Source organism: Aedes albopictus, chromosome 1, assembly GCF_035046485.1.
Source record: "Aedes albopictus strain Foshan chromosome 1, AalbF5, whole genome shotgun sequence".
NCBI classification, from domain to species: Eukaryota; Metazoa; Arthropoda; class Insecta; order Diptera; family Culicidae; genus Aedes; species Aedes albopictus.
In genome coordinates, this window is record NC_085136.1 from 298270736 (window position 1) to 298285437 (window position 14702).

Consider the following 14702-nt stretch of genomic DNA (forward strand, 5'->3'; position numbering starts at 1 on the left):
TCTGTCTTCTGTCTTCTGTCTTCTGTCTTCTGTCTTCTGTCTTCTGTCTTCTGTCTTCTGTCTTCTGTCTTCTGTCTTCTGTCTTCTGTCTTCTGTCTTCTGTCTTCTGTCTTCTGTCTTCTGTCTTCTGTCTTCTGTCTTCTGTCTTCTGTCTTCTGTCTTCTGTCTTCTGTCTTGTGCCATCTGCCATCGATCTTCTATCGTATATTTTGTTGGTTAGAGCCCGCCCAGTTAATTCACCCGGGAACCACTGTCCCCACACAGTGCAAAGCGAGAAAGAACCGCACATTTAGAGAAATTTGGCTCCGGCCCGGCTCCGATTCCTCCCTTTTTCCGTCGCTGCCCGCCAATGCCTCGGAGCCGTGGGGCGCTGGTGTCGTTGCATTTCTTCCGGGGCTCGGTCACGGCCCCCCACGGGAATTTCAGGTTGACGCGCAAGCGTTGTGCTGCGCTGGTGGCTGGGGTTTTTCTTTTCACTTAGGGAAAACATTGACAATTATATTGGGTACTGTAAGAAGCACGCTTTTCTGCAATATAAAAGTTGATGAACGATCATCGAACGGTAGCAGTTGGCGTTTTGGGGTTTCGGCATATCGATCGATCCGGGTCCGGCAGTGACACTCCGTGTGTGCAATCAGAACAGTGTTTCGAAGCGAAAAAAAAGCAGGAAACGAAAAAATGGCTTTCCTCTTGTTGGGACTGATGATGAGTACGGTTTTGGCGAGCGTGTCCGCCGCAATCAGTGGGCACTCGTCGAAGAATCTTTGTGCGAACAGTTACAGTGTCAGTTGTTTGAAGATGGAAATCGTTTCGTTTCTGGAGCGGCTTTCGGACCAGAAGGAGTACAATCTGCTGTCCGGTGTGAGTGTTGTGAAGGACCCGGGTGCGAATGTTACCAAAACGGCCGATATAATTGCGGAAGTTTCAAGGATCTTCCCGACGGATCCCAACAAGCGGTTGGACGAGTTTTTGATTGTTAAGCTGAATGACTATCTGAAGAGCCATTCGCTGCGGCTGAAGTTGCTGGATAAGGACGCCATGACCAAGGCCCGGGAGCTTTTCCAGGGACGCAAGGGCGGCGGCGGCAAGCTCGGCAAGAAGGGAGGATTGGAGACCATCATTGCGGCGGCCATGATGATGAAAGGTAAGTTCAAGTGATGGCAAACTAAAGTAATGATGGTTAAGACCCCAGTACACAGGGTCAAATATTTGACTCGACCAAATATTCAATAGTGTCAAACGGATGTTGTTTCTTGAGTTCTTTACCCTGTGTACTTGGGGTCTCCAGTTAGCCTAGTGGTTAAGGCTATAGATCGCCAATCCGGAGACGGCGGGTTAGCTTCCCGTTCCAGTCGGGAAATTTTTCTTGACTCCCTGGGCATAGTGTATCATTGTACTTGCCTCACAATATACAAATTCACGCAATGGCAGGCAAAGGAAACCCTTCAATTTATAACTATGGAAGTGCTCAAGGAACACTCTTTTTTTTTTTTTTTTTTTTTTTTTTTCCTCATCTGTAGAGCCTTTTAACCACTGCGTCCATTATTTAGGAATATTGTGGTATGACCCATATTTAATTTGGTGCTAGTCAAATATCCTGTCACAATTGAGCTGTGATGGACAATGGTTGATGTAACACCTGATCCCAACTAGGCACAACTCGTTTTATGAAGTTTATTACCCTGTTGGGATTACTTCGCCAAATTACCAAGGGCTCTAGAAACCCTTTACCAAAAACCGCCAATCTCTGATTGGATAGTACTCCACAGTTGCAGAGTAAATGTTCAGCAGTTTCGTTTTCCGTTTGACAGAAACGACACTCGGAGGATTGGATTTTTCCAATCTTACTTAGATGATATTTACTCGGGCAGTGACCAGTCATTAGACCAGTAATTACCCTGAGATCTTTTTTGTTTAGGTTTAATAAGGACCTGGCTTTTTCTGCACTGGGTTTTATAAACCTTTTCGCTTGCTTGGATGTATCCGTGGCATTCCAATTAGATTCTACCGTGGACATTTCCCAAGTTTTTAGTTTCATCCGAAGAGCACACTCAGGAACTCCACAGAAAGGTTCAGGGCCTACAAAGCTTGATGCTGCACCCTGTCTGGCTAAATTGTCGGCGTTTTCATTTCCCAGAATTCCACAATGACCGGGCACCCAGTATAAAGTTACCTCGTTCCTACTGGCCAATTGCTTCAGAGAAATAATGCATTCCCACACTAGCTTTGATTGACAAGTAAAAGCCTTTAGCGCATTTAGAGCCGCCTGACTGTCCGAAAATATACAGATCTTAGCAAACCTATAATTTCTTTTCAGACAAATGTTGGCACACTCTAGAATGGCTTGAACTTCTGCTTGAAATACAGTGGGACTGCATCCCATTGGTATAGCCTTACTAATACCAGGGCCGAAAACACCGGCTCCTGTATTTTCATCCATCTTGGACCCATCAGTATAAAATACAATAGAACCTGGACGTAAACTTGGCCCACCAGCATCCCAAACATAGCGACATGGTTTCACCACTTTGAAGGGAACATCATAGTTGGTCTTTGTTATCATCCAATCTTCTACTGTTTTTATGTCCATGTTTAATTTGAAGTCTTTGATGATCCTCAAATGTCCCACAAGATCCCCATCTAGTACATTATTGTAACGGATAAACTGCAGGGCACTTTTTGCCGCTTGTAGTTTAACAAATTGATGCAAAGGCAGTATATTGAGAAGGGCATCCAAAGCAACTGATGGAGTGCTTTTCATTGCTCCTGTAATCGATATACAAGCAAGTCTTTGTAGCTTACCTAGCTTCCCTTGAGAGGTTACCTCGTTTGTTTTGGGCCACCAAACAAGTGAAGCATAAGTAATCTTAATCAAGGAACACTCAGTTGAAGCGGGCAGGCCAAGTCCCAGTAGGGACGTAAAGCCATAAAGAAGAAGAAGAAGACTTGCCTTAGAATAGATTTTTTTCTTATCATCAACCAACCATATGATGATATTCACAATATTTAAATTGAAATTCGTGACACAATATTTCAAAGCGTGCATCTGACTCCGCTAGGGTACTTATCTTCTCCCTTTTAGAACCCGTGCCATCAGTAATCTCATGCTCCCATATTCATCCTATTCGATAGCAAACGATTACGGCACCGATTGATTCCGTTCTTTTTGTTTAGATGCGTGCTCACTTCTAACAAAAAATGCAAAAATAAGAAACAAAACAAACAACGCTTCAATCCGCTGGTTTTCATAGGATGAAAATGGGAGCTACATGCTTAATAAGGAAACCAATTTCCTACTTTTAAGGAGATGAGCCAGCCTAAGGCTGAAATAATCTATCTTTCTATCTATATCTATCTATATAAATAAAAATGGAATGGTGTTTGTATGTCACGAATAGGCTTGGGAACGGGTCAACGGATCTACACCATTCTTTCAGTGTTCCATTCGTGCAGGAATCCGACGTGTTCGTACGAAAAAATAATTTGGAAAATTGACCAGGAACACACCGAAAACGAGAAAGTTTGAAATTCCATTTTTTGGGGCATTTTTCTACAGAGCTGCATGTCAAAAACATAGTAGGCAGGCAGTACGACGTTTGCCGGAACAGCTAGTAAAGTAATAATAATACGTCCATCTGCACAAGAGAGGCAAACTCACTTGATCACACCACTTTTCAATTATTACGATGTTATTACAGTCATATCATGATGTCGTGAAGCACTGATCCATCTTACAATCCGTTTTTTTTTCATCGACCTATAAAAACAACGCTTAAAAATCAAATCAATCAAATCAGTCACCAAAAGATCAAAATATCACTTAATACCCCTCTTTTGCAGGATGGGACCTAAGCAATATTAAAATGAGATTTTTTACCCGGGGCTAGTTCATCCCGAGACTTACGCTACACTTCCTTTCCGAAGGAAGAACTCACATGTTTGTGAGATTCGATCTCAGGTCCTCGGCCTGATTGTCACGACTCACAAGTCTTAACCATCACACCGCCCCCACATAATGACTTATCCAGGCATCTGAATCACGTTGAATTTTCCATAGAATTTCTGTGGAGATTTCGCCCGGTGTTCTGGATAATTCCCTCGAAATTGCCAAAGAATCCTTGAGCATACCTAAACGAATTCCACTCTGCATGTATTCTCTAATTTCTAACAAAATTCCTTCCTACTTTCCCCTCGGGATATTTCTAGCGATTCCTCTCAGAACTTCTAGAGGTATTCTCTCTGAAACTTTTACAATATAATTAATCAGGGATTCCTCTGCAGATGCCTTCCGAAAAACGTAATCGTCCAGTGATTAGGTTCAGAAGATTCTAATCAATACTTTTCCTGGAATTCAACTAGAATTGCCGTCAGCAATTCTCGTAGGGATTCCTCCAGGAATTCGCAACGAGATTCCGGACAAAATTCATCCAGATGATAGTCCAGGGATGAATCCAAGGATTCATTCAGAGTTTACGTCAAGGACCCTTCCCAAAACTCCTCCCGGAACTTCCTATAATTTCTCTCGACTTTTTATTCCGAAAATTCCCCCCCAGGAATTGTTCAGGGTTTTCCCTCCAGATTTTTTTCGCTTAATATTCTGCTTCAGATGTTTATATGGTTTATTTAAATGTATTCAGATTTTGATTATATTTTTAACGATATTTTCAGCCCAAGGTAGCATGTCGGTTCATCTCGGTAAAAAAAAATCATCCTGACACTTTTTCAGAAATTGCTCTCAGATATACCTCAGGGATTCCTTGTAAGATTCCTCCAGAAATCCCTTCTTGGGTTCCATTGGGGTTTCCTTCAAGAATTAGTATAGAAATTCCTCCCGTAACTTCTCCACGAATCATATTTTAGAAGCATCCCGGAGTTTATGAATTTTTTTCAGTATATCTCTAGGGTTTCCTCTGGGACTTGTCCGGATATTTTGCGAGGAATAAATCCCAGAACTCCTCACTGGGTTCTCTCCACGACCTTTTTATCCGGGAGTTTTTCTGCAGACTCGTCCCAGGTTTACCCCTGGGACTTCTCCCGGTATTCCTCCAGGTAATCTACCGGAGATTCTTCTCGAGGTTCCTCTCAAAATTTTTCGTTCTCGAAAATCTTCCATTGGTGTATCCGGATGGAGGCCTGGTGGATCAGCAGCAACCACCAGTAGAACTCTGGCGAAATAGTTCTGCGGGAATCAAAAGCAGAAAATCCAGAGAGTTTATTGCTTAAATACTTAGATTATTTCTAGCAGAATGCCCGAAACATTTTATTACAGAATCTCCGGAAATTTCAAAAAACTATATATTCTGATGGTATTTTTTGAGCCAATCCAGGCAAAATTTCTTCCGGAACTCATGTGAAGCTCGGAAAACATATGCAGAATATTAAAGGTAATAATTAAAAAAACCCTAGTTAATCCGCCTAGCGGTGATGGCACCTTTCTCCTACCTTCGGAAACCGATTCCAACAAAACCCAAGTAACATGCTCCTGATACATACCGCACGTTCATACGTGTAATAAAAATCCATTTCATGGTACCTGAAATCATACCGATTATCTGTTGGCTTGAAAATCTTAAAAGAAGCCACAATCTTAAATTTTAAGCCACCATTTAAGGATCTAGAAATCTGGTCGTCATTTTTGAACTCAGGTCAGCTTCCTCATACCAAGTATATCCATATTGAATTATTTTAGAGCCTAAAATCCCATTAGTAGCCGCCATCTTGAATTTGGAGTCACCATCTTGGATTTTAGAACACCATCTTGGATATTTTGGCCGTCATTTTTGGATTCCGAACATTTTCCTCATACCAAATATACCCACCCATATTGCATGGTTTTAGATCCTACAACTCCTTGAGCAGCCGCCATATTGAATTTAAAGTCGCCATCTTGGATTTCGGACCGCAATATTGGAGTTAAGACCCTCATCTTGGATATTCTGGTCGCCATTTTAAAACTCCGGACATTTCCCCATACCAAATATACCCATATTGCATGGTTGTAGAGCCTTAAACTTCATCAAACAGACGCCATCTTGAATTTTGGGCCAACATCGTGGAATTTCTGGTGTCCAGTGTTGATCCGCTCAAAATTTGTCAACCATGCTAAAGGCTACAAAAATCGTCGTAGTTTGACGTGTCGCATGGTGAGGCTTGGTTCAGTTTTATACACGGCCAGTTCTAACGATGATGCTGGTCCGGATCACTAAAATGGCCATAACTCCGGAACGCCTTTACCGATTCGGACCATTTTGTGTAGAAAACAATGCGGTGAAATTCCGGTTCGGTTTGTGCGAAAATCCGAACAATCGGTCAATGGGAAGTGCCTTAAAAATGAGTGAACTTATTTTGCGCACAGCCATACATACATACACACATACATATTACACATACAGACATCATCTCAATTCGTCGAACAGAGTGGATTGGTATATGTAACTTGATCCTCCGAGCTTTTTTTTTTTAAATCGTTTTTTAGGTAACATACAGCCTTTCCAGTACACTTGGTGTACGAGAAAGGAAGAAAATATCTAGATACTTTTGACGGAATTTCTAGATTTAGAAGACATGCATTTAGTCTGTTTCACAAGGCCACTGAAAAAGATAGTTTTTAAGGATTTTTTTAGACGTTAGTGGATTTATGGAAACTAGAAATTGTTTTACAAAATTATTTGAAAACTCATGACCATTAAAAATGGTGTAAACTGTTTCAATTATTTTTCAAAAAATTGTAGTTTTGTTTTCCTTAGTTAGATATTTCTGAAATCCTTTCTGACCTATTCATGTTTAGTGGAATTCTTCCAGGATATGGTTCAGGTATTAAAAAAATGCCAATAATTCTTAAAACTATTCAAACAATATTTTCAAAAATCTTCCCTGGATTCCTACTGATTTTGCTCTATGGATTCCTTTAGAAAATCCTCCAGAAATTCTATCCGGTAAGTGTTTTATGGATTTGTTTTGAATGATCGTTAGAACATATTCCATGGATCGCTTCAGAATATCCTCTAAAATTTCCATCAGAATTTTCATTAGAGGTTCCTTCTGAAATTTCTTCAAAAAATCTTAAAGAAAAGCTTCCATGGGTTTCCTTACAAAAATCCTCCAAAGTTTTTTTTCAGGAATCCGTAGGATAATTCTTTTAGGAAATCGTCATTTTAGATAGGCTTTGAAAAAAATCAAAGGATCCTCCAGATTTTTTAAATTGTTCTTCAGAAAATCTTCTGCAAACTCCTTCAGTAAATGTGGCAAAGATTCCTTCAGAAATTCTTACAGGGATACTTTTTGAAATTTCCCTGTAAGTATTCTATAAAAAATTCTCAAAAGATTTGCCCAAAAACTACAAGTCCAGGGAAATCTTCCATAGCTTTTTTTTTCTAAAATTTGCCCATGGAATTCTTTAAAATTTCAGATATCCCCTCATAAATACTTGTAGAGGTTCGACTGGGAAGTTGACTTGTTTCTCGTGGGATTTTGGCTTTCTGTCCAAGAGAAGCGTTGATTTCAAGCCCTGAAGAAGATCCCAACATCTGGATCGAAACGTTGGCAGTGAGATAAGTAAATCATCGCTTTTCTTGGACTGAAAGCCGAAATCCCACGAAAAATAAATCCCGTCATAAATTTCTCAAATTTTTTTTGTTGCAGATTTCAATGGGTTCTTTCTGACACACCACCAGGAATTGATTCAGAAATTCGTTTTAAAAAAAATAATCGAAAATTTCTCCAGAGCTTAATTTGGATATTCCGTCTCTGAAGTTTTTTTTAGATAGATTTCTAAAGGTTTCTTCAGAAACTTCCCCATCAATTACTTTAGAAATTCTTCTAGGGATTCGTTCAAAAAAATCAACTTAAATTTCTCCAACGATTTCTCCCAAAGCTTTTACAGGGGTTTCTTTAAAATACATTTCAAAGATTCTTCAATACAATGTTCCCGTGGTTTATTCAGCAAATTATCCTGAATTCAGAAATTCATTCAGGTAGTATTCAGAAAATCCACCAGTGATTTGCTCCGGAATTGCTCTAATAATTCCATTGAAAATTCCCATATGAATGTTCCAAAAATTTGATCCTGCGCAGGAATTCCTGCAGAGCTTCCTGCAAGAGTTAAGACAGAGATTCCCTTAGGATTTCCTTTAGACACTCCTCTTTGTATAACCCCAGTATAACTTATTCGGCATTTCTAAGGATTACTTCAATAATTTTTCCACTGGTTTCTATAAAAAAAATCAATCAAATATATTTTCTAGAAATTTCTATGGAAATTCCTCTATGGGTTTTATCTAGGGATCTCTGGAGAAGTTTATCTACCCGTCTCTTGAGGTATTCAGGATTTTTATTCAGAAAATTTCTCATAGGTTTCTCCAAGAGTAGTTTTAGATAATCTCCCTTTAATTTATTGATGGATTTCCCCATGAATTTTCCTATCAATTCTTCAATATTATTCCTAGCAATTTCACCAAAACTTTCCAAAAATTATTCAGGTATTTCTTCAGGCAGTTCTTAAGTAATTTCTCCAGAGATTCATTCGAAAGTGCCTTCTGAAATTTTTAAAGGGATTCTACTGAAAAATTCTTTAGCAAATTTGGCCAAGGTTTTTTTTTAACTTTTTCCATTGAATCTTTCGGATACTCTTTATAAAAACTTCATCCTACAGGGATTGCTTCCAAAATTCTTCCCAGCGTTTCTCCGAGAATTCTTTACTTTCGGTGATTTCTGAAAAAAAAATACAAGTTTTTATAAATTTGTCTTTGGAGAACCCTGCAGAGTTTGTTCAAATGTTTCTCCAGGGAACTTTCAATTTTTTTTTCCAAAATTTGCCTAAAATAACTAAAGAAAAAAAAAAATAAAGGAATTTCTAAAAGATACTTGGAAGATTGTTTAAGGAAATTCTTAGAAAACTCTTACTTTTCAGAAACATCCCATGAGTTTTATCTAGGGATCTTTGCAAAAGTTTATCTATGGGTTTCTCGAGGAATTCAGGATTTTTTTTCAGAAATTTCTCCAAGAGTCAGAGACGAACCAGCCAAAGGCTGAAAGTCTCTTAAATAAAGACAAATCAATCAATCAATCCAAAAGTCGTTCTAGAAAAGCCTTCTTTAATTTTATTGAAGGATTACCCCATGATTTTTTCTATAAGTTCCTCAATATTTTTTTTAGGAATTTAAATGAAGACTCCCGAGATGTTTCTCCAAGTATTTCTTCTGAGATTCTTTTACAAATTTCCCTGAGATTGCTTCGAGGAAGCATCTAGAGGAATATCCAGCGATTCATTTGAAAGTGTCTTCGAAGGTTTCTAAAGGGATTGTACTGAAGATTTCTTGAGGAAATTTAGCAAGAGACTTTTGAATTTTTTTTTCCATGGAGTTTTTTAGAATCACTTATAAAAACTTCATTCTGAAAGGTATTTCTTCCGAAATTCTTCCCAGGGTTGCAATCATGCTAGTTTTTTTTTTTTCAGAAATTAGTCTTTAGAGATCATTGCAGAGTTTACTCAAATGTTCATCTGGGGAATTTTCGAAAATTGTTCTTGAATTTGCCTAAAAATTACTAAAGAAATATTTGAGGAATTTCAAAGAGATCCTTGGAGGATTGATTAAGGAAATCCCTTAGAAAACTCCTGTCAAAGAATACTTAGAGGAAATTCTTGAAATTTGTTTGTAGGAATTCCTGAAAAAAAAACTCCTGATACAATTTCTGAAGTTTTTTTTATTCTTAAGCACTTAACCTATTTTACAGCTCTTTTGTCCACTAGGGCACTACGTGAGCGATTCCAATTGGCGGCTGCACTTACATTTTGTACAGCGCCTAAATGTATTCTATTATATTCTTATTCTACTATATCGAACTGGTTTGCTTTGTGCTGCTTTCATTTTTCTACCCTGTCCTTGGTAGAATGATGAGCACGATGATGAAATGATGTGTGGCTGTTGTTCTTTTTCCAGTCCGATTGGGGGTCGTCCATTATGGGTTGCCGTTCGCCGATATCCAATTATCCGGGTCCGTTTGAGCTATGAGAGCTCAGAAGAGGGTCAAGTGCCAGCCGCTCTCGTGGGGAAAAGCAACTGACGAAGTGCCGGGGCTGGGATCGAACCCATGACCATCCGCTTATGAAGCGAACATGTTCCCAAGTAACACACATGCTATATAAAAGTTACGACAGCGCAAGTTTTGGTTGTATAGGAGTTTATTTTACGTTATTTCAACACAATGTTATAATTACGTAAAATTAGCTTCTATACAACCAAAACTTGCGCTGTCGTAACTCTATTATAACATGTGTGTTGCTTGGGTTGCCACTGCGCCATGGGCCCCGGCAATTTCTGAAGTTATCTCTTATGCAATTTTTGAATGAATGCCTTGGATAATATCTTGAAGAAAACTTGGTGAATCACCTAAAAATACCCCCTTTATACTCAGAAAAAAAAACATCAGAGACTAATGGAAGACCTCTGCAAGAAATTCCAAAGAAAAATGATTGAGAAACTTCTGGGGGAACTCGTAAAAAAATCCGTGGAAGAATTCCTGAAGGATTCTTTCAGAATCTGTAGAAACTGTAGACAAACGAACAGGTAGAATTGTTTTTCTTTCATCAATAAATTTCGGAGGGACCCCAGAGGGATGTCAGATTATTTTATCAAAAATCTGTATCGCATTATTTGAGAGTATAGTAGACACTGAGAGTCCTAGATAACAATAGAAACTAACAAAACAGTACAACTTTTTGACAGTTTAAAATTTTCACTGGTTTTTATTTTTCTAAAACATTCTTCGAAGTTTTAGCAGCAGTTTATAATTTTTACGTTATTTTAATTGAATATAACTTAAAGTTTTATGCTTTCTGAAGAAATCTGTATCACATTTTAAAAATCTGTATTTTACTGTACTTTGTATCATGTCTGTATAGAAGGTCAAAAATCTTTAAAATACAAAACATTCTGATTATCTGGCATCACTGCCCTGGAGGATTTTCTGAAGGAATCCTTGGAAGAATTCCTGGAGATAACCTTGAAGGAATTCTCGGAAATTTTTTTAATAAATATCTGAAGGGATTTGTACACAATAATCCCTAAACCATTACCTGGAGATAATTCTGAAAGATTCCTGCAGAAACAATAAAAAAAATCCAGGAGAAGTTTATTTGGAGAACCACTGACAAAATTTAAAAAAAAAAAAAAAACAACATTATAAAAAGCTTGGCAGATTTGGAGAACTCTTTGCATAGAAATATCCCTAAACAGCCCTGTTCCTGCAGATAACCATGGAGCAATTATAATTTTAAGCGGAAATTTTGCAAAACTCATAAAAGGACTTTCAGCGATAGCTTCAGAAACATTTCGTCAAATAATAGTGCGAGGAGAGATTCCCCACCCCGTCTAATTAGGCGTAATAGTGAAGTCATTTCCTTGGGGACGTGCTAGTAAAAGGGGCACTGAAATTTGCAAACCTTGAGTAACCAACTCTGATTTTACCATGACAGGTTGAATTACCCCATAATAAAATAGCCAATAATAATAGTAATAAAAATAATATTCCTGGATAACATTTCTCTTTGAGACGCATGATAGCATCATTTAATTGTTGAAGTTGCGTGAAATTACATGACACTTAACAGCACTGCAGATCATGGTCCCAACCTTAAACCGTTCAGATATAATGTAGAAAAAGTTTTTTTTTCGGAAGAGCACTCCTCATCTGTGGCAAAACAATATTTTAAGGGGCTGTGTAATGAGATTTTTCGCAAAATCATCGAACATTTTGAATTTGCAAGAAAACATACATTCTTTACCTCAAGTGTTCTATTTTTTCAATAAATAAATATGCATGTCACACAATAACACTAACCAACCATTTCCATCTCATTTCTTCCCCCATTCCAGGAACATTAGGTGCCATTGCCATGGGCGGTCTAGCTATGCTGGCCGGCAAAGCTCTAATGACGGGGCTCCTGGCGATGACACTGGCAACGGTTGTTGGTCTCAAATCCCTCAGCGGCGGCGGCGGAGGTCACAAGTCAACCACGTACGAGATCGTCGCCAAACCGATGTACACCCACTCGCACTCGGAAACGGAGGAAGTGAGCCACGGTGGCCATGGAGGAGGCGGCGGCTACGGCGGAGGCTGGGGACGATCGCAGCAGGTAGCTTACTCCGCCCGGGGCGATAAGCTTTAGGCGACCAACCGACCGATAGATGGCTAACCCGCGCTGCGCTGATCGAGTGAAAGGCGAAAGCTTTCCCATTCGCTGACTGTCTTATACTTTCTTTCATTGCACCAACAATTTCGCTCTTTTCTCTTCGCTTCTTTCTGCTTGCTTCTTACCACGAATGGGGAAGCTTTCGCCAGAAATCGTCTGGTACCTTCTGTGCTCCATCGGCGTTTGAAGTTTATCTGCTCAAAGCTCGACCTGTTTTATTTATCGAAAACCCTAGACTTAATCGCAATATTTGTGAAATTGTATTTAATAATTTATTATTAGTTAGTAAACGAAACTTGGATGGAAGCATACCGAACGAAATAAATAAATGATCGAAAATGTGTCCCGCACTAGGGAAAATGGAAAGAGTTAGAAAATGTTAAATAAAATGAAATAAATGAACTGATTACAGCATTAATCTCTAGTGCGTTTTATTTTTTTTAATAGAGTTACTTTTTCATCTTTCTCCTCCTGATCCTCCTCCACCTTCTCCTCATCACCATCCTGCTTCTTCTATCTCTTCTTTTTCTTCTAACCACTCAACTGCGTCAGAGCCTAATTCTCAAGTTTAGTGTATGGGCACTTCCACTGTTATTAACTGACCAAAGGAAGAAGTCAAAGAAATTGCTTTTACGTAAAATTCCTGGACCGACCAGTAATGGAACTCCTCGCCCTCAGCATGGTATTGCTGAATATCTGCGCGTTTTGCGCTTTGGCCATACGAGACCTTCAGGATGAGTAAGCATGTCCCCAGCACGATTCAAATGAACTGGATTGTACACTCGATTGTCCATAGTTACTTTCACCTGTTTTGTCAGCTTTCCAGGAAAGCCATTCTCGTGCACTATTTGCTATCGATACTGTCGTATGCGGTCTTTTTTATAAAATGAGAAAATCTGCTGATCAGAAACCCAAGAGGGGGTTCCTCGGGTTATGTGGGGATCGACCTGCTAAAAACTCATTCTCTCACTTCCTTACCTTCTCGGTACACCCGTTAGGGATGACTTCAAAAAGGGGGGCATTACACGAGTACTCTCTATTGGTAAGCATTTCACCAGCTATCGGATTATGTTGTCATCTCTCCCCTGGAATAATGGGTCCTGGCTAGTACTATAGACTACGCGTTGAACTCAAGCTCCTTGAAAAGGAGGGATGGCCAACACAACTTACTGTTGATCGGCTCGCCATTTTCACTGTAGTTCAAGTACGAATCATGAAACTCTACGTTTCGGTTGACCACTAGCGTACTCAACCCAAGGAAATGGCATCCCTATCCCACCAATGCAATGTTTTCGTAGCCAACATAATAGAGGCTCAAGCGTAGGGCTCAAGCTGACAACCTATCTTTTAAGGTGAAACATCAAGAAATCCCATTTCAATTTTGCATACAAACTTTAGAGGCACAAATCTGACGAAAGAAGCATCAAACCAAGCCGCACTTGTTTATCCTGGCTTTGCTCACTTGCAAAAAGAGGCAGCTTTTCCAAATCAAGCGCATTTGTTTACGAATTTTCAAGATTGGTGCTCTTGAAAACGCGAGTAGGGGACCAAGTCGGCCATTGTGGCAGCCATGTTTGTGTTCTCTGAAGTTTCTCCTTAACACAGCAGCATAGTTTTATGCGGGGTAAGAAAACAAGAAGACCATACAGTCCCCTGACTAAACCATGCAGCGGCGCGATACAGTAGTATGGAAACCGCTACTGTTGCGAGCAGCTTACGCTGTTTCGTGACTATTGCCGAGTTATTTGACATTATCTTTGACAATGCCATTATCGCCATGATTGCCTTCTTGCAGGCATATTCCACGTGGCTTCCAAATTTCAGTTTATCATCAATCATTACCCCCAAATAAGCAATTGCTTCAGTGAGCGCTTAGAGTTGATCGAGCACCCGTCAGTGGTGAGCACTGCCTGTTGTTTAGACCTGCGATTGTTTACCACCTCCGTTTTGTGGTGCGCGAGTGCCAATTGTCTTGACCTCATCCAGATCCAGTCCTTTACTATGCCAATTGCATGCGTTGCTGGCAGTTCCACTTCCTTTATCAACTCGCCGCATACCACGAGGGTTATATCATCGGCAATACCGACCAGCTACACGCCCGGTGGCAGGCCCGTGCACAGAAAAGGCGATAAGAGAGAGGTTTTTCCTAAAGGGCGAAGGGGTGTCTAGTGTATGGAACATCGCCAATGGGAGGGACTTAATCCCCAAAAACCCTCTCTTGTGCACGTGTTTACCCGGTGGAAGTTTGAGGCTCAATACGCCATCAAACGCCGCTTACCGAACCCAGGATGAAGCCCTGAGGTACTCCCGCGGTGATGTTGTAGCTCCTTCCTCCTCCTCCTCGGTGTCGTAAATTAGCACCCAATGCTGGAAGTAGCTAACCAGCACTGGTGTATGACGTATGTGATGGCAACCCAGCGCATTCTTATTCAGTATGACGCGCAATAGCGGATTCCTGTTCGCTTCTTTTGAAGCGCTACACCAAAACCTCCATTTAGGTAATGAGTCGGGA

At 39.9% G+C, this 14702-nt stretch overlaps 1 protein-coding gene across 1 annotated transcript; it reads left to right on the plus strand.

The window, feature by feature from the left end:
• The first annotated feature begins 207 nt into the window (after positions 1–207).
• On the plus strand, positions 208–12597 carry LOC109409091 (uncharacterized). Its single transcript, XM_019682497.4, has 2 exons — positions 208–1144; positions 11874–12597. The coding sequence occupies exons 1-2, from the start codon at positions 679–681 to the stop codon at positions 12164–12166; spliced, it is 759 nt and encodes a 252-aa protein (XP_019538042.2). The 5' UTR covers positions 208–678; the 3' UTR covers positions 12167–12597.
• Positions 12598–14702: the final 2105 nt, after the last annotated feature.

Coding starts and splice junctions, on each gene's coding strand:
- LOC109409091 (XM_019682497.4), top strand. CDS start 679: ATGGCTTTCCTCTTGTTGGGACTGATGATGAGTACGGTTTTGGCGAGC. Junction 1,145..11,873: donor GGCGGCCATGATGATGAAAG/GTAAGTTCAAGT, acceptor CCCCCATTCCAG/GAACATTAGGTGCCATTGCC.